This window comes from Sinocyclocheilus grahami, unplaced genomic scaffold, assembly GCF_001515645.1.
Source record: "Sinocyclocheilus grahami isolate Dianchi unplaced genomic scaffold, SAMN03320097.WGS_v1.1 scaffold233.1, whole genome shotgun sequence".
Classification (NCBI taxonomy): Eukaryota; Metazoa; Chordata; class Actinopteri; order Cypriniformes; family Cyprinidae; genus Sinocyclocheilus; species Sinocyclocheilus grahami.
Genome location: NW_015505412.1, coordinates 3,950,126 through 3,971,133, shown reverse-complemented (window position 1 = coordinate 3,971,133; position 21,008 = coordinate 3,950,126). Strand labels below are relative to the sequence as shown.

The 21,008-nt window shown below is 36.7% G+C and overlaps 1 protein-coding gene across 1 annotated transcript in view; it reads right to left on the bottom strand.

Moving 5' to 3' along the window:
• Positions 1 to 21,008, bottom strand: part of LOC107597580 (serine/threonine-protein kinase ULK2-like) — a 35,815-nt gene that overhangs the window by 12,923 nt on the left and 1,884 nt on the right. Inside the window, exons 2-16 of the mRNA XM_016288712.1 lie at positions 18,139 to 18,231; positions 17,448 to 17,489; positions 17,016 to 17,060; positions 7,330 to 7,393; positions 5,243 to 5,416; positions 4,832 to 4,905; positions 4,620 to 4,721; positions 4,451 to 4,509; positions 3,539 to 3,633; positions 3,378 to 3,384; positions 3,257 to 3,339; positions 3,117 to 3,167; positions 2,949 to 3,037; positions 2,613 to 2,784; positions 1,402 to 1,462 (exon numbers count right to left, since the gene is read on the bottom strand). Coding sequence (XP_016144198.1) covers positions 1,402 to 1,462; positions 2,613 to 2,784; positions 2,949 to 3,037; positions 3,117 to 3,167; positions 3,257 to 3,339; positions 3,378 to 3,384; positions 3,539 to 3,633; positions 4,451 to 4,509; positions 4,620 to 4,721; positions 4,832 to 4,905; positions 5,243 to 5,416; positions 7,330 to 7,393; positions 17,016 to 17,060; positions 17,448 to 17,489; positions 18,139 to 18,231 — 1,211 coding nt within the window. The remainder of the gene's footprint in view (positions 1 to 1,401; positions 1,463 to 2,612; positions 2,785 to 2,948; positions 3,038 to 3,116; positions 3,168 to 3,256; positions 3,340 to 3,377; positions 3,385 to 3,538; positions 3,634 to 4,450; positions 4,510 to 4,619; positions 4,722 to 4,831; positions 4,906 to 5,242; positions 5,417 to 7,329; positions 7,394 to 17,015; positions 17,061 to 17,447; positions 17,490 to 18,138; positions 18,232 to 21,008) is intronic.

Here is a 21,008-nt window from a genome sequence, read left to right as displayed (position 1 = left end):
CTATCCTTGCTGAATGAAAGACATTTATAATGTTGTTTTTAAATGTACTGTATAATGTATTATAATGTACAAAATATTTCTATTTCAAATAAATGTTGTTTTTGAACTTTCTACTGATCAAATAATCCTCATAAAATGCATCATGGTTTCCAAGCAGTGCAACTGTTTTCAGCAATGATAATAAGAAATGTTTCTTGAGTAGAAAATGGTTATTTAAAATTGTAATAATATTTCACAATAATAAAAAATAGTAAAAATAGTTAAAAAAAAGTTGTTACTGCATTTTTGATCAAAGGAATGCAGCCTTGGTGAGCATTTTTAAAACATTAAAAATATTACTGACCTGAAACTTCTGAATCTGAACAGAGATCTATTCATATATTTTATATTACATTTTATAAAATACAAATTTATCATATTCATTTCCCCTATTTTTACATTTAGATTAACGCTCACTTGAAGTTAATCTTTAAAAACGCTAATAATTTAATAACACTGTTTACTTTTATTTTCTGCAAATTAGTCAAGTGTGTCCAACCTTCTGGTCTTTAGTGTGTATGTGTGAAAAAGAATAAATAGACAAAAGAGATGGAGACAAAAAAGGTGGCATGTTTTGCTTGTACAAGAGAGGGAAACAGAAAAGCCACAGAGCAGAAGGAAGTGCACCGACTCTCACAAAAACAAAACATCCTCTGTTTTACATGAGTAACAGACAAAAGATGTACAGCATACGAATGTTTTAACTGTCACTCTGTCAGCCCTGGCAAAATTTATGTCAGATCTATTGCATAACTGCATCATGAAACAAACCGTCTAGTCACAAAACACCCAATGGACATTGAATTTTGCACCTCTGGACAAAATTAGAGGTCGGTGGAAACAGAAGCAGATGGGAGAAGTTGACAGCAGGGTGTCTATTCTTAGAGCAGAAGCACAAACACACGCATTTGCTCCCACAGGACTCATTCACCAGCTGTGTGATTCACCTCTCACTCAACCACACCAGCTTTCTCCAGCAATAACAGCAGACATACCACCCAGACTCACACAACCGTGAATCCACCCTGGCCTTCACCTCTATGATTAAACAGCTTGCGAATGGAAGCCACCAAAAATATCACATCTACAAAGCCAACGGATCAGTGTACTAATCTGTACTTCCATATTTCCATGATGCAAACAGACAAAAAAGGATCAAGTTGATTTACCCAGAGTTAATATTTCTGTCTGCATGTCGGACTTGACTGTGAACTGTGTATCTTTGGACTAATAAATGTCAACCTACTAAAATACTTGTCTAACATTTGCAGAGCTCAACGCAAGTAAAAATGCATGGTTGAAAGTTTGAGCTTTTTAAGCACTGTCACGTATCTTGAGTGAAGTGAGCGATGTCACACTCACCCTCCACAGAGAAGGAATTCACTGGACGCTCTGCGGCCCACTGCCCCCATTGGAAGGTCATCTGAAGAGAAGAGAGAGAAAGAAAGAAAGCCGTGAGAACTACATAAATACACAGTCTCACATACACCAACAAATCACAGCGTGTGAGAGCGTAATCAGCGCTGGAAGGCTTTCGTAACGCTGACTCAGCTGACGCCTCTCTATACGCTAAAAAACACACACAAACAGCTCCAGCAGCTGCTCAAATATAGTGCTTAGTGTGTGTGCGTGTGTTATGACGTGTAAAAATAGCACACCGCAAATTTTCGTTTTCTTACTCTGTATTTTTTGTCTTGGCTTCCAGTAAAAAAGATCTAAACATACTTCTAAACTTATTATCTTACAAAACGGAGAGAATCCTGTATACTGAATTGCATGCATTTTTGAATAGTTTCTATATTTTTATATTCTGTAAGATTTATAAAAAGGCTTAAAATTAAATTATCCTAAATTATAAGCTTAAATTATTAGCCATTTTATTAAGGAAAATAAAGTAATTTCAAGATTTATTCCCTGAAATCATGTTTTCCAGGAAAACATATCTAAACACTCTTACAAAATTAAAAGAATATATCTTGAATTACATGTATTTTTCAATATTTTTATATGTTGCCAGATTTAAAAAAAAAGATTAAATGAAGGCTTACATTAAAGAAAAATTCTATTATTGATTAAAATGAATATATTCTCTATCAAATGTAAAATATGCAAGCATACTAAACCATTCTTAAAATATCATACTAAATATTAAAATATTATTATTTTAAAAACAAATTGTGTATAATATTGTGAATTGTTTTCAGATAATATACATTTAATTAGGTGCTTTTAAAACACAATAGTTTTTTTTTCAGCATAAAACATCAAACTAGATTCAGGATTATAATTATTTTACATTAACCATGCCCACACGTTAAAAAGGTTTATATTGCTTTTCTTATGAAAGAAAAAAAAGTGTGAATCATAACATTACATTAGCTGGTCAAAAGAATAAAACAAATTTGATGAAAACAGCTTATTACACTTTTTTTGTTTCTCAAATAATCTTGTTTTAAGGATGTTTTAATATTTTAACAGAAAAACAAAAAATAATACAGATTTTTAGCAGTGTAGATGTCAGCTGTGGTCTGCCTAGGCATGTGGCATGTGTTTGGTGACATTATGTGACTCACAGGACTGTTCTCCAGAGATATGGGGCACCAGCACAAAGTCGTCAGTGTCACAGGAAGAGTTCTTGCTGCTGGTGCTGCCGCCCGACTCCTTGGACAGCTGCAGGTAGTTGGGAGCGCCGAGAGGTGGAGAGGACAACACGTCCTCGGGGAGAGTCTGCATGTCTGGCAGGGACTGTAACACAAAGGTGAAGGTAAACGCTGGATTACCTTTAGCTGAGTCAGTACCATTACCCTTCTGAATACCATAATCATCTCATACAACACCCCAGTCAGAAAGCTGCTCACACCTGTGGTGGAGTGACAGTGGATTCAGCACTGACAATTTAAGGGGCTTACCGGCGGAGAGACGTAACGACAGGAAGGAGAGCTGCCACATGTGCTGTCTGTGACCAAGCCAGAGCACGTAGGCACTGGCACAGGGCATGCTGGGTAAAACAAAAGCTGTTTCAGTGTCGAGACACACCTTACTCATCAAATTTGCTCATCAAATGCTCTCTTACTTACATTTTTTAATAGTTGATGTCGGTTCCAAGAAAGGATGACTGAAAAAAGTGTCTGCAGACGGAAGAGTATACAATAAGGGAAACACAACAACAAGGTGCAAATCTTTTCATAATGCACTGCAACAACAGAAATACACTGACCAAAATCCATCCGATCCTTCTGGTTCCTCTGGAGCAGCCCCAGCAGCAGATCTTCCAGTTGAGGAGACGTCTCTTGCGGGATGCTGTGAACAGAAAGCATTAGTTATTTAGTAAATAGCACCCAGTGACTGACCATTTCGGGATTAATGGCTTAATAATAAAATATTACAAAAATAATAAAAAAAATCTGTTTTCATTTTTCATAGAATTTTGAGTAAATAATATGTACATTTATGAAAATTGCTCATTTCATTTCAGCAATTTTTTGTGTATATAAAGTACTGTTTAGATTTTTTAAATCCATCCGATCCTTCTGGTTCCTCTGGAGCAGCCCCAGCAGCAGATCTTCCAGTTGAGGAGACGTCTCTTGCGGGATGCTGTGAACAGAAAGCATTAGTTATTTAGTAAATAGCACCCAGTGACTGACCATTTCGGGATTAATGGCTTAATAATAAAATATTACAAAAATAATAAAAAAATCTGTTTTCATTTTTCATAGAATTTTGAGTAAATAATATGTACATTTATGAAAATTGCTCATTTCATTTCAGCAATTTTTTGTGTATATAAAGTACTGTTTAGATTTTTAAAAGTTTTTAAAAATAAGTCTTGTATGCTCATCAAGGCTGCATTTATTTGATCAAAAATACAGTAATATTATGAAATGTTATTACAATTTTAAATAACTGTTTTCTGTTTGAATATATTTTAAAATGTAATTTATTCCTGTGACGCAAAGCTACATTTTCAGCATCATTACTCAAGTCTTCAGTGTCACATGATCCTTCAGAAATCATTCTAATATGCTGATTTCTTATTATTATCAATATTGAAACTGCCTGTGCTGCTTTATTTTTGTGGAAACTGAGATAAATTTTTTCAGCACTCTTCAATGAAAGGAACAGCATTTATTTGAAACAGAAATCTTTTGTAAGTCTTTACTGACTACTTAAATCCATTTAATGCATCCTCTACAAATACAATAATAATAATTTTTTTTTAAATGACCCCAAACTTTTGAACAGTAGTGTATATATGAGCATTATATCGGCCACCGCTGTTATTTAGGTATCACTATCTAAAACACCCCAATCACATTATGGGACAACTGTGGTTTTACTACAGAGTCTTGAGAATTATGACACATAATGCAACGGAAAAAAAAAATAATAATAATTTAGTCCGTGCTCTTACTTTGGCACCAAAGTCTTGTTCTTCTCATAGAACATCCTCAAGTCCTGTGGACTGTTAGCCTGGTCACATAACGACATAAAACATGTAAAAACATCATCAAAACTTACAGTAAGTATTCAAATCAGAACATTAGCTATATGACTTTTAACTTCAACGTCATGAACCTCACCTGGAAAGGCGGCTTTCCCACGAGGCACTGATAAATGACAGTCCCAATGCTCCACAGGTCAGCTTTGGCATCATAGTTCTGGGACATGATCACCTCTGGAGCCTGTGGAGGGAGATGACAGATTATAACATAATGCTGCCAATGTCTCACGTGGCTGCTATATTTCACAAATCTGAGATTGTGAAGACAGAATTCAGCCAGTGGCTACTGACCATGTACATTGGGGATCCACATAATGTGGCCGCCATCATGTTGCTCTGGAGATATCTTGCAAAACCAAAGTCAGCTGTAAAACAAAGAGAGCATTATTAATAGCATCATGCTGCTGTCTGAGAGTCACGACTTGTAACTTCTGCACAGACTGAGACAATGGAAACAAAGAACCGCCTGTGTGAGAGATCAGAGGGTGGAAAGTGTATGAAGGTATTAAATAGACTGTTAGGTATGAAAGATTGGGTACATATACGGTGGACTTCAAATGCCCTGAGATATTTATTTCCAATTTTAAGTTCAATTTTGGATCCCAGATTTGTAATGTGGTTTTAGACATTTCACATTTACTGTAGATATATTATACTGTATAGCACATAATATTAGCAATAAATAATTGGGGAGAGTGTTACCAATCTTGATGCGTATGCCGTTGATGCTGGACTTCTTGCGGCCCGTGTAGGACAGCAGGATGTTCTGAGGTTTGAGGTCTCTGTGAATGATCCCCTTGCTGTTGAGAATGCGCATGGCTGCTGCAATCTGCTGTAGAAAGACCCTCAGTGTCTCCTCTCGCAAAGTGCCCTTGGCTGAAGAGCAAAGACATTGTACTGCTGAGTAACATGGCTATAAAATCCATTAAGACATTCTATAAAAACCTCATTTACCCTTGCAGATGGTATGACTGCTTACATCACACAATGCTTCTAAACAGGACATTTCCTGAAAACCAATTGGCCAAGTGTCAAGAAACCTCAGATTCACTAGTTTTGAGGAGCAAAACTTTTTTGCAAGTTTGGCAAGTTTTCTCAGATGAAATCCAGTAATTTCAATAGGAATCCACGTGATTGGAAATTTTGTGAGGGGGAAAGATTTCCCCATGCAGCTTTTGCACTGCACATGCAAGGTGGTCACAAATTCACTGTGATGAAGCTTGGTTTGAAAGTGACTTCAGTGTGAGCTGCTTCATACATCCCTAGACTACTGACTACAGGCAATGGATCTTTTCTGCTGAAACAGCTGAGATTTTGCTAAGGTGACCACACCTTAATTGGCTATTAATTATAGCCAATTATAGCAACGAGTCATTTATAGCCAAAGAAATATTGTAGAACTGAGCAAAACTAGAACTGTAGACCGACTATTGAAAAGTCTTGACCTTGTAAGATTTGATTAATTTCCATGATTTTTCACCACACCCAGCTGGGCCAGTAGTTCCAGCCAACATTTCCAGTGGCCCAACACAACACTTATAAATATAATATTTAATGTATTTAAACTAATAATATCATATTTACATTTTTAATTGTAAAGTTCTCGTTTAAATTTAGTTTTTTTACCTTTATTTTGACATTCATTTACAAAAATACAAACATTTTCCACACACAAATTTAAATTTCCATCAAATCAAGTTTTCTTTACAAAGAAAATATGCAATAAAACCTATAAATCATACAGTAATTATGACCACACAGGAAACTCCAATAAATTGGAAAATGGAATACACATCAAAACATTACTGATTAGTTTTCAACCCATTCTTACTGATAGATAAAAGGTTGACAAGCAGAATTCCAAATGTTTAAGTTTGCAATGCACAAAAATTAAGATACAGTGCTTGCCAAATAGGTCAAAGTTACAGTTCTGGCACGAATCACTCTCTCTCTCTTGCCCGGGCCAATGGGCCATCCTTATTGTTGAGCACTTTGAGGGTGAGTAATAATATCAGAATTAGTTTTGGATGAACTATCCCTTTAGATAAGAATGTCCACTACACTGAGCTAATCCAAGACCATCACAGTCATGTTAAAATCAGAAGCTTCTCAGGGGTTTTACATGGAGTGATGTCGCTCCAGGTCCCCCGTTAGAGCAAAACTGGTGTAATCCACTGAGCTGTTAAGAGGATTCCCTTCACCCAATCTGCTCTGTAAACAAAGCAATTATGATCACAATGAATCTCGTACCGATCCCAAAACACAGTGACTGGCGTAGTGGTGAGGTTGTATAACTAAGGAACGGTTGCATAATTATACAGGGGGAGAAGTGTGAGAGGCCGAGACGTGCTGTACTGTGTCATCCATCATGGTTAAACAAAGATAACACTCCACCTGAACATAACAAGGGGTAACAATCCAGCCAACATCACACGCACTAAGTAAACGGCACCTGAGTCATCTCTATTATGCCCTCTGTGTCACACATTCAGTGAAAACATGGTTTATAGACCAATCAGATTCCTTTGGCAGACTGTTCGAAAACACCAAACAACAGACTTCACAGTTTATTCACAATGAGTATGTGGGCAAAGCTTTAAATATATATTATAATGGAGACAGTAGTGGCTCTCTGAGAGTGTTGGAGGGAAGTGCGCTTTAAGATTGAACCTTATCTCCTATCCCTATTTAATATGCAAAGAAACCCATTAATAGGCGGACTTCCCTAAATTGTGCTTTTAACTTGAGACTCCTGACCAAATTATGTGTTTACCTCACAAGCTGCTTACCTTGCAAATAGTCTGCCAGGTCTCCTCCATTGCAGTACTTGAAGAGGGGAAAAAACAGAGAAAATAAAACTCAACTTTAAAATCAATATGGAAAAAAAAAAACTTGTTGAGGTTCGAGGACTGGATATTTCATAGGCTGCAGGAGGAGGACGGGGTGGTGTAGTGACACACACATCAATGAATCTGATGAAGTGATGCAGTATTATGGGACCTCTGACTGAACATCAGGACCTTTTATTGAAGGCTTAAAAAAACATTTGACAAATTTTGCATCTGGCTTGCAAGCAAGTTTTATTCTATAGAAGTAAAAAAAAAAACACAAAGAGCCATTTTTTTTAACTGATAAGTATTGATAAAATATTTCAGAGCAGATTGTGTTTCCCACAGACTTAGTTCAATTTGTGGCGGCATATAAATGCAAATTCATTCTCTGCCAGAAGGTGGCGCTTAGAGCGGGAGAAATAGAGGTTTCCCCGGTAACGGCTGTTCACAAAGCAGCTCTCCACTCACAAACGCTGCTTTATCAGACATTACATGCAAGATAAAATGAAAATGACATCCAAAATTTTCGGTTTCCTTCAGAAATACAGTGATATAAAAACACCCGCACCGGGTTTTGATTTCTAAACGTGCAGTGCTCATGTTTATTCAACAAAGTCACAAAAATCTATTTGTGGTGGTCAATTTTGATATTGTGGCAGGCGCCACAAATAAATCAATGTATGGGAAACACTAGTTTTAGTCATCTTGTTGCATGTTATTTTTTTAATTTTTATTCATTTTTTAAGTGTCTAGAGAGTTTTTATAGATTATATCAAGTTAAACCAAATAAAAATGAGAAATGTTGTCTTGTAAATCATTTTTAGTCACAAGGCAATTCATCTTTTTTTCTGGAGCAAGTTGTGAATTTTTTTTATATTTTATTTCAAGTAATGTGTTCCATTTACATACATTTAGGAAATGCTCTTATCCAAAGCTACTAACATTGCATACAGTTCATTCATTCCCTGGGAACTGAACCCATGACCTTGCTAGCATCATGCTTTACTGTTTAATCTACAGCAAATCTAAAAACTTGGATATATGAGCATGCACGAAGAGCAAATTGCATCAGTTTGTTGTACTAAGTGTGACTGGCTCTGGTGTTGAGGGCCTGTTTGTGCCAAACTCTAGCTGCAAACACCCTCTCAGGTCACACAGACAGGGGCCAATAAACAATACTCAGAAAGCCAGCAGGTTACATTATCAAAAGGTACATACATCAGAAGTGTTGGATTGATATTACATACTAAAGATAGTTGATACTAAAGCTCTTGAAATTGTTTAACAAGGAAAGCTCGCCATTTAAGTGGTTGCCTGTGGAGAGTGTGTGTGGGAAGAGTTGGTCATAGCGGTCAACACATTACATCTCGTTCCTCCTCACTATATCTCAATACCTCACCCATTGATTCAAGATGACTGAATATTCAAAATCTCTACTACTCATTTATACGTTTTAAAAATGACAGGATCCTTAAAGTCAAAATTACATCAAAACTGACTATTTATTTAAGTCTTGTGAATTATTTTTTTTTTATATTTGTTGGTGCATGTTAGGGATGTGCAGTATATTAGTAGCATTATCTATTATTGGTCTAAACCATACATTTTAATCTTTTTTTTTTTGTGCAAATTTCCCTTATTTTTACATTTACGTTACCGTTGCCATCATGTAAAACTCACTTAAAGTTATTCTTTAATAACTAGTGATACACTGAAATTTCACAAACTAAAAATGTTTGACCAAAACAGCAAAACAAAAGAAAAAAAGTTTGATTTTGGCCAAAATACTTTTGGAGAGCCAAAATTATTGACATTTAATTAGCGCTTCTGCAAAGATGAATCAGTGTCTATTTCCTACACACAACATAGATATGCAACATCTGTGACTAAAAATTATGTTAGAGTAGCAATATGGAAAATCTGCTTGCTGAAATATCGAGAGGTGGCTAGTTTTACTGGGTTTTTACTGTTGTAAAATATCACCTGAGAACATGACACACTGAACAACATACAAGCTCAGTTACCCAAATTTAATTACAGAAACTTTTTGGTTTTGGTTAAATGAAAACTTAAATTTGGTTTCAGTGTTTTGTTAAAATTTTATTTTGGTGCATCACTATTAATAATAAAACTAATAATTTAATAACAGATAAACATAATCTTGCAAATCTCAAAATTAATATCCATTTTCAAATTGAATGTTGTGATGCCTGAAATCACCTGTAGCATTTAAAAGGACTGATTTTAGTTTTTGGTGTTTAATTTTGATTTAGATAAAATATTTTATATCTTTTGAAGGCTTAATACTTGTTTAGCAAAAATAATTATTGACTTATCAGTATCAGCCACAATTTTAATATTGGTGCATTCCTAATCCATGTTATTCCCAAGAAGAAAAAAAGTGTTTGTTTTTGTAAACTTGAATCTAAATTTATGAGTAGCTCATGGACTCATGACTTGGCTGGATCTGCATTCTGCAAACAGATACCTCCTTTTGTAATCTGATCCCAGGAAAGCCCACCTCCCCAGTTCCACTGTAGATCCGTTTATGGGATCTGGGATCAATGCAATACAGGGCATACAAGGGGTTGTCAGTCTGTTTGCATAACGGGCTCATTTGAGCTGGCAGTGATGGGGGATGGGAAGGAGAAAGGAAATGGAGCAGCTCCGGCTAGGGTGGAGGGGTTGATCAACTCAAGGACCTCATTGACTTCGCCATCACATATCAGTCATTTCTTAAACTTGACCTCTTCATCTGTGACTTCATCTGAAGCCAAATGGCCCTGAACATGAGATGCACAAACAAACACATGGGCCATTTGATGAGAGGTGCAAAACCGTTGACCAAGTGTGGGCAGGAAAAGAAAAACAAGTGCTGGCCTGATCGCCTCCTGCCAATTTTTCTTGCTTCTTGGCAAGAACTGAGATTCCACTTGGCCTCTTGCATAACAATATGCATATCATGATTTAAGAGCAGTGGTAATGTCATTTATATTTATCATGTAAACAAGGATAAAAAAATAGTTCAGTTACCAAACACTGGACTCTGGACAATACCCATTTATCTATCATTTTGAAACTTTCAGTGCCTCAGAACAATGTGCTGCTACTTCTGCGGGACATGTAACGTTAGTTACTATGCATTACAGCTAGTTAGCATATTAGGTTTATACCGATTGTCTGTTTATTAACTAACATTAGCACAGATTAATAAATGTATTGCTCCATGTTCATTTGTATACCGCGCGCAAGGTTTATGTGCATAGTCCAAGTCTTCTTCTCCATTTTTAGTGTATCTCTGTGGCTGAATTACAGCGCCACATACTGGTCTGGCATGTATACTACATCGTTTTGTGTCGTTTTTGTGGTTTCGTGTGGACGCAGATATTTCTTGAGACAATGGGGAAAAAAAGATCGGATAGGGAAAGCTCTGGCTTCGTGTAGACGTAGCCTAAATAGTATTGAATAGCTCAAACCAATGACTGAAACAGTGACATTTAGCACTTTTCCAATGGCGCATTTTGATTGTCAATGTTTATTTTATAAGTTAAACAGGAAAACATGTCACTAAGAAACATGACTCACTTTACCCTGACCAAAAATAATGCTAGAGTAGCAATATGTAAAATTTGTTCAGCTGAAATATAAAAAGGCATCTCATTGCCTAAGATCTTGACTATCACTGGTTTAATTTATCACCTGAGAACAAGATACTCTGAAGAGCATAATGCGTTCAAATACCCAATTTATTAACCAAACCCTTTTTTTCAGTTTTTACTTCAATGAAAATTTAAATTTTGGTGTTGTTGAAAAAAATTCATTTTGGTGCATCACTAAATCAGAAATCTTACGGAAGACAAATTTCAGTATCAAGTCAACCCTACAACAAAGCACCGTTGTAAAACAAACTCAAACTATGAAATTCCAGAGCTGCATTCCAATCATATCTCCAGGGCTAACACAAGCTTCAAAACATTGAAAGGCATGACATGAAGTCAAAAGCACGGTCCAGCCAGGCAGTGAGAGTATTGCATCATAACTAGACATGCTGGCTTACATAAGGTGGAAACCAGCCAAAGCATGGCTTTAAATTCTAGGAATATTTGAGAAACACCACATGTGTGACCAACTGTGAGAGATGGATGTGTTCTTCTTAGAAACTCAACCGGTTTTTAGTAATCTACATGATGAGGGAACACAACATTCTAGGGCTGTAATGAATACTTGAGGTGTCTTGAGCCTAGATTGTCCTTTTATATGAGAATGTTTCTAAAGCAATGTCCCTGGAGCTCTGAATGACACACTAGACCAGTATTTCCCAACCTTTTTTTAGTTGCGGCACCCTTTGGAAATTTTAACAAACCTGTGGCACCCTACAGAATTAATTTTGTATTTTGTAATTTTGTCGGTACAACAGGGAAGAACTGCAGAATATAATGTCATACAGATATTTTTAATATTATTTTAAAAATGTGTCCATCAATGGTGGCAATCAGTAGGCTAATTTCTATTGAAGAGACCAATTTATATGACAGATTTTAATGCAGGCTTGTATTCATATGTAAACATTATTTAATTACCATTATAACTAGCTATCTCACAAATTTTTGCTCACTCAGTGTTTTTTAAATTTTACAGTGGGGTAATTGTGGTGCAGTAGCACGAGATAGCTTGATTTCAAACTTTGAATTGAATCAAAAATGACAAGTAAGCAGTCAGTAATAAAATAAGAACAAATAAAGAAATTAATAATGATAGCACAAATAAAAAATAACGACAGGTCTTCGAATTAAATAAATTGCTTTTTAGTTTTTCAGGTAGGTCTAACAGTAGGGTTAAGATATTTAACTTTTTTTTTAACCAATTATCCAAATAATGTTTAGTCCTAGAAAGCTATTATTATCAGAACACGCGAGCACAACATAGCGGTTAGCAGATCAATGAATGAGAGGGCAGATTTAGTTGCCCATATACCACACCATGTTACAACACAGTAGGGCTATTGCAGACAGAAACAATACTGTACTACATCGATGTTTCCTGTCGGCTCAATTTTTGAGTGGACTTTGCTGTTCCGATGAGCATGAACGGTATACGAGTGGAGCGACTGAGCGGAGTGCACACGCATAGAGCGGGATAATACGCAGAGCGTCACACCACATGAAAGTGAAACCTGAGCGGTGAACTAATTTTCAGCAGCCGACATTTCAGTGCCTCTCTAATTATTGGCGACATCAGAAATGGATATTATACAATAGATGCTTTTTTGAACATTTTAGCAATTTAAAAATATTAAAAAATGATTTTTTTACACGGCACCCCTGCTCTCGACAGACGGCACCCCAGGGTGCTGCGGCACCCCGGTTGGGAAACACTGCACTAGATGATGGTTATCAGAAGGAACAGGCAGTGAAGAACAACAGCACATCATATTGCCAGGGGCAAGGCCATGAACCTTACAGTTTTAAGATAAAGAAAGAGATAAAGACACAAAAAAACATATTTTCTTGGGTCTACAGCCCATGAAGGGCTGGTAAATAAACAGACAACCTACACTTGTTGACATGTTGGTGGGTTGGTGGAAAGAAATGAGGGCGGACATTTAGAGAGCACCACTACACTATTAGGTGAATTAATGGATTAATCGCTAAATGGCAAAAAGTATTATTCTACATTGTGAACACAACTTATTAGCTGAACAGTTAATAGTTCCTGCAGGCAGCTCTCAATGAAATCATTAACAGGTTCCAGATGTTCCCAGGCTGTATTTCTTTCTTTCCTTGCACACAACACTCACTGCTCATTGTCTTCATTTGAAATCATCCATCCCCTCCTTCTCAGAAAACTGAAGACAACAAGTCAATCCATCCTCCACTGGGACACGCTGTTCTCTAACAGGAAGTTCAAGATTTGTTTTGACATATTCAACTGTCTCATGCATATGTAACTCATAAACAAGTCTGACTCCTCCCACCCAACCTCAAAACTCCACCCACTGCCCCCTCCCACTTTATGTTTCCAAATAGCCAGAATCTTTACATCCCTTTTATTTCCTTATCAATTTCCCTCTCCTTACAAATGTACATGCTTTTTGCACATCTGAACAGCACTTCTCTGTTTCTTCTAGGGGCAGTTTTAAGAGTGTTTCAACTGATTTTGTCCATACAATGAAAATGTGTGGTGTCCAAAACAACACTGGACCCCACTGACTTTCATTGCAAAACATAAAGAAAACAAAGAAAACAAAGGTTCAGAATGTCAGAAGGGTGAGGGTAGGGCTGCACAATATCGGGAAAAAGAAAAAAAAAATTCTCATAAAAATTGCAAATGAGAATTAAAAAGCATTTTTTAAGTTAATATTAAGATTTTCCAAAATTTATATTTTCTATCAATATGACTATAAAATAATAGCAATAATATTTTTTCTGGTTGTTCCTGTTGTTATTATATTATAGTCATGTTGATATATAATCAAAACAAATTTAGCTGAATTGTGCAGCCCTACAAACAAGCACAGCAAACCTGAAGCTAAAAAAAAAAAAAAAAAAAAATTAAACTACATAAGAAATATTACTGTTGTAATATTTAAAAACTACTGTAAAAAATAAAACAGAGAATATTTAAGAAAGTTTCTCTTTTGTTGGCAACAGCCAGCTTAAAAGTACTGGTTGGTGCATGTTGCATTCCACAGTGCAATATAAGCGAGGTACACTTATACATTCAGAGATAAACTCATGTGGAGCAGCATTTATTACAAACTGATCTGCTCTGAAGCACTGAAAACACCGGATCATCAGCTGTTTGCATGTAAAAAACAGTGGCATGCTTTATTCTGAAACATGCAGGACATATACGTATTTCTTTAATTAAATTGTAGCCTTTGCGATTTCATAATAGCACAAATTCATATCGCATTTTTGTTTTTATTTTGATTAACTGTGCAGCCCTACACGAGGGTGAGTATTTGGGTGACCTATCCCTTCAAAGGCAAAGCACAAGCACACCCATGTCAGGCAGATGAAGAATCACCACCCTGTTATTACAGCAGGTCTCCAGCCTCCCTCTGTCAGAGCAGGGACATCGCTGAATAGCGCTCGACTGGAGCTGCTCAGCTCTCGCTGCAAGCCTGTAATTAAAACGGCTGCAGAGATATCTTCAGCTCCATCAGTACAGATCCCCATTGAGGAAAAGCTCAATAACGCTTCAACATTATGTGTAGGCGCTCTAAGCAAGCATGCATGTGTGAACTGGCACTGACGTTGGCATTAATCACAAGCAGCATCCATTCACACTTCTTTATCATGTGGGATGAGATCGTTATTGGAGCTGCAGGTCTGGCCTGTAGCGCTACTGCACTGCATATGCTCCATGTAGCGTAGTGGGATCTGAGGGTCACCTCTCTCAGCACAGCTTAAATATGAAAGGGCAAGTGCTCCCTGTTGCTATGCTTTAACTAGACACCTCTGGCTGGGTAAAAAACCCCAATATATTTCCTCCTAACATCTTTAATGACAGTGGATTGTAAACAGTCCACGGTAGCGTAATTGGGCTCGGAAGGGAGCACCATCGATATTCCCCAGGGCTCCGTGCTGCCATCAGGAGAAGTGTGCTGAAGAAAGGTCATGTTCTTCTGTAGTATACCGCTCTCTGTACCCGCTGAGGTAAACAGCCATTTATTTCATTTGAGGAGCAATCAAGCAGGTATCCACTTGCTTTGTATTTACAGTGTCTTACTATTGTGAGAGAGACAGATCTGCAAAGTGATAGTGAGTTCATTAAATCAAGGAGGAATAACTATATTAGTTAGACATCCAAACTAATTTTGCAAGCATTAAACAAGAACGCCACAAAGAAGAACGCGACTGCCGCTGGGGAATTAAGTACTTCGGTATAATTGGAAAAGTATTTAGTATAATTGCAGCTATTATACAAAATTTTTTTATAATAACAAGTAGTATAAACTGAAAAATTATTCTGTTTTCCTTTTCACTGACTAAAAAAGTGCCAGACTGAAGCCAGACTGAAGCAAAAAGACTCATGGCTGTATTAGTTCAAAAGGGTGCTTCTACTAAATACTGAGCAAAGGGTCTGAATACTTAGGACCATGTGATATTTCAGTTTTTCTTTTTTAATAAATCTGCAAAAATGTCAACAATTCTGTGTTTTTCTGTCAATATGGGGTGCTGTGTGTACATTAATGAGGAAAAAAAAATAACTTAAATGATTTTAGCAAAATATAACAATATAACAAAGAGTGAAAAATTTAAGGGGGTCTGAATACTTTCCGTACCCACTGTATATATATATATATATATATATATATATATATAAAAGCCTTACATTATATATCTATATATTATATATATGTATCAGTACCACGTATCTATCTTTCTATAAATGCTTAATATTGCATGGATGTGTATCTATATATCTACATGTATATAGGTAACATATTGGTTATTGGATATTTATAATGAGATTTAAATCATTACATCATCTAACGCTCACTTAACATTTAAAAACACTAATAATTTAATAACACTTTTAAATGTAATCTTTATAAAATAAAAATATGCATTTTCATAATATACATTATATGTATATCTTGTACCATTTCTTTTTTTATTCATATGCTGGTTTTTATTTTTAATTTAGATAAAATAGTATATTATGACATGTTAATTTTGTCATTAAATGCCAACTATAGAGCACCTTGTGGCAATGTGTGCTTGCATTAACTAGTATGTAGGTTATGTTCATGGCCTCATATCATTTCTGATCTAAATAGTATTAAAATGGCTCCCTGCACAAGCCCATGTGAGTGATGTTTTGATTCAGATATCTGTGTCTTTTCCTGGCAGAAGAACAGCTGAAATATGGTGGGGTGGAATGAATTGAATCTTCCAGGGTAAATTAAGATGAACTGACCACGTGATTTAGAAAGCAGGAGAGAACAGGAAGCAGATCTCAGTGTTGCACAAATGTATTTATGGTCGCCTGACGGAATGAGCGACACTGCATGTGAGTCTCCAAAAACAGCTGATGAACAGCTACAGTACATCACCACTGACACCTACTTCTTCATTTCAGCAGAGGGAGGAAAAACACACCTCGGGCCTAGTGGGACAGAGTTTGGTATTGTCACAGCTGAGACAAAATACTATAACTTCTCACACCAACTAAAAAAAGTCCTTCAATGGAGATAAACAGTGTATCTTCACGAAAGATCAGTGAGATGAATGTAAACAGCTTGTAGTGCACTCAGACCTATCTGCCCTTGCAGGAGAGATCAATTACACATGAAATCACTCTTCTTCTCGAGTGTCTTCCTGGAGTGGACCAAAAATCTTGCAGCGTTCAGCACAAAAACTGATGCTTAACTGAAGGATGAGGGGTCCTGCAGGTCTGTGTCGAGCGGAAGTGTTATATAAGCTTTCTGCGTGGGAAGAGCAGGATATTTAATGACTCTCTTCACTATACTGGGAAGCATTACATGTCAAAGGTGTATAGGTGACTGAATCATAACAGCCATAATTAAACCCACAGCTTTTCGCCCTTGATCCTGCCGTATACATTAAACGTCCTTTCAGAACAGTGCCTGCTCTGTCAGCCGAGGGGTTGGGCCAATGAAATGGCGCTTAAACAGCCCACACTATTCCAGAGGAGGCAAACCCTCCCTCTATCTGAGCCTGCTGGAGGGATGCAAAAAGTAAGAAGGCTGGGTATTGATGGATGAATTAGCTTGCTAACAAAACGGGCTGACTTCTGACATTTTCTGCATATTATGCAGCATTCAGCCCAAAGGATGCTGCAAAATTATCTTATTTCCTGAGAAATAGATAGAGAAAAATGTGTGCGATATTCTCAAAGAGAGGTCATGCAATGTACAGCGAGGCTTAGTCTAGGATAGGTCATGTGAATGGTGGTGTTATATAAGAACTGGGCCAGTCCCGCAGGCCCTCACAGCTCTTAGTGGATAGTAGCACAGCACTAACCGCTCTAGGGATCTCTGCTCAGAGTTTTTGGGGACAAAGCATTCAGAGATTATAACAATAAATGAGTAAAAGTGCCATTACCTGGACATCATAGAGCGCCACAATGTTCTCATGTTGGAGTTCCTGTAAACAAAAAAAACCCGCTGTCTATAAATATTGTGGCATTATAACAAATAGTATAATAATAAAATAAATATAATAATATAATAATATAAGACATATACATAATATAAAACTTTAAATATTGCAAATATTATAAATAATAATTGTAAAAATAACACACTATGTTCAAAAGTTTGGGTTTAGTTTTTTTTTAACGTTTTTAAAAGAGGTCTCTAATGCTCACCAAGGCTGCATTTATTTGATCAAAAAACTGTTTTAAAGTAGTAATATTATTAAATATTATTAACCCTTAAAATACCTTAAAATTTAATTTATTCCTGTGATGGCAAAGCTGAATTTTCAGCAGCCATTACTCCAGTCTTCAGTGTCACATGCTTTTTAATAAATCATTATTATATGCTGATTTGGTGCTCAATAAACATTTATTATTTATAGTAATAAACTGTTTAAACAGCTTAATATTTTTGTGGAAATTGTGACACATTTTTGATTCTGGATTCTTTGATGAATAGGAAGTAAAAAAAAATAATAGATATATTTTGTAACATTATAAATGTTTTTGTTGTCACTTTTACAAATTATTATTAATAAAAAAGTATTTCCTTTAAGTATTAATTCCTTTAAAAAATAAAAATAAAGAACAACTCACCTTTAAAATTTTGATTTCTTTGCCAAGCAGAATCTGAGATTTGGAGAGATTCTTTTTGTTAATACTCTTGATGGCGACCTCCCAATCAGTCTTCTGCAAATATTATACAAAGAGAGCAATTATCATTAGGCGGGATGGCAGAGGGGGGTTACATGTGCCTAATTACATTACTATGAATCCTACAAAGCATTTACTTTTACAATTTTGAGCATTTGAGTTGAAATATCTGAATGTTTATTCCTGTATGTGGGAGTCTTTGGTTGAAGACATACTAACATTTGCTTCAAAAGGCCATTCTCTTCAGCATGCTGCAGTCATTCTGCATCTATTTCTGAAGTTGTGACCTGGTACCACATAAAGAGGAGAGTATAATTGGGATTTTAGCCTTTGGGAGAGGCACTTGTGTAAGGTGGGATTCCTTAGGGCCACACACCAGCTTAAATAAACTGAGTCCCCAATGCAAAGTGGAAATCCATGAATAGAACGATGCTTTTCATGTAAATGTAGGTTAATAGGAGATGTTCCTGCGGCACACTGTGCTATAGCCAAGTGCTGGCAGCATGCAACAGCGGCTGCGCTCATCTCGCCTCATTGAAAACCGACTCAGCCAAGTGTGGTGAAGGCAACCCAGAGAAAATGCTGTTGGCTTCTATACTGGCGCTATTCAATATGACCATTCAAAGTCTCTGCTTTTAATATAACATCTAATCAAGGAATGAGAGACTGAATGCACAACATAAATGTCCTATATATGCAGCTAATTTACAGTGGGTATAGAAAAGATATGCATTCAATGCATTTAAAATAATCAAATTTTTATGCTTTGCAGTCTGAAATGAAGACGGACACAGATTTTGTTTAATTCAGCTGTATTTACTCATCCAAGTGAAAGATATAACACCAACATGTCAGAAAAAAAAATAATGGTGATTAGCTCAGCATGAAAAGAGCTTTCCTGGAAAGCTTTCCTAGAAGCACAGTGAAGTCTATTATTAAGAAGTGGAAGGTATTTGGTACAACACAGATCCTCCCTGAATCAGGACGTCACTCCAAACTGGATGAAAGAGCCAGGAGGAAACTGGTCAGAGAGGCGACCAAGAGGCCTACAGCAACTCTGAACCAGTTGCAGGAATTTATGACAAAGAGTGGTCATTGTGTGCATGTGACAACAATATCACAAATTCTCCACAAATTTGGCTTGTATGGGAGGGTTGCAAGAAAAAAAGCCACTCCTCAAGAAAGTCCACATGCAGTCATGACTGAGCTCACCATCCAAATAACAGCATTCCTCCAGTAAAGCATGGAGTGGGTAATATCCTGTTATGGGGTGTTTCTCTGCAGCAGCGACTGGAGCACTTGTCAGGATAGAAGAAAAAATGGATGGGGCAAAATACCGTCAAATTCTTGAGGAAAATCTGCTGCCCTCTGCCAGAAAGTTGTCAATGGGAAGAAGATTTACCTTCCAACATGACAATGAGCCAAAGCACACAGCAAAACTGAGCACACAGTGTTGCATGGCCTAGTCAGAGCCCAGACTTAAACCCCACTGAAAACCTGTGGAATGACTTGAAGACTGCAGTCCTCAAACGCTCACCATCAAATTTAACTGAACTTGAGCAGTTCTGCAAAGAAGAGTGGGCAAATATTGCAAAGTCTAGATGTGCAAAGTTAGTAGACTAAAGGCTATAATTAAAGCAAAAAGTGGTTCAACAAAATACTGACACAAGGGGGTGATCCTTTTTCCAACTCAGTGATTCTGTTTTTGTTTTGTTTTTTTCTGACATGTTGGTGTTATATCTTTCACTTGGATGTTATAAGTTGCACTGAGTAAATGCAGCTAGACAAAACAGAAACTGTGTCCGTCTTCATTTCAGACTGAAAAGCAACCAAATGTGATTATTTTAAAGGGGGGGGGGTGATTCTTTTCTATACCAACTGTATGTCTTGTGTCATTCTGCATGTTTGACATCATCTTCACAACTAGAATGCATCAATCTGCGATCATAAGCATGTGTGATGATGAACACTGTAATATGTTTGTAGGATGAAAATAACTGGGAGTATTGAGTCACCTGCTTTGGATGAGGTAGGTGATCATAAATATGTATCAGATTACTCCTGCTATATATAGTCACAGGATGATATTGTACTACATACTGTGCATACACTGAGCATTTCCACACACAAACATACAGTATATGCAGCATGCAAAGATAGCCAACTGTAATGATCTACAGATGCACAATAAATCATTGACCATAGAGGTATGGGTCAATATTAGCATTTGATCTGATTAGACCTGATCTGATAGATATTTCAACAGAACTGAACAGCTAAATGGTTAGTTCACCCAAAAATGAAAATTAGCGCTGACCTCATACATCATCAGCCCGGAGCTGCTTCCGTGTACAACTGTTGGCGCAAGTCTTTACATTAAAGTTATTATTACGTTTTGAATATGGATATTTTTCTTACAGATTCGCTACAGGAGGCCTTTGTTCACCCCCCGGAGCCGTGTGAGACACTTTTTTTTAAATGGATGGGCACTTTTTATTTAACTTATTTTGGACTGATGCATGCAACACCTGCTGAGTGGCATTAAACAGCTTGAAAGATCAAAGACCATTTTTAATATAACTCCGACTGGATTCGTCTGAAAGAAGAAAGTCATATACACCTAGGATGACTCGAGGGTGAGTAATGTATGGGCTAATTTTCATTTTTGGGTGAACTAACCCTTTAACCTTTTTTTTAAACTGTACAAATGCTTTGATCCCTGGTTTTCATTATTCTACATTCTACAGAGTTTCAATGCTGTTAAAGTCAGTGTGTAGTGGAAATTAATCTCGCAGCGAAACAACAGGCTTCTC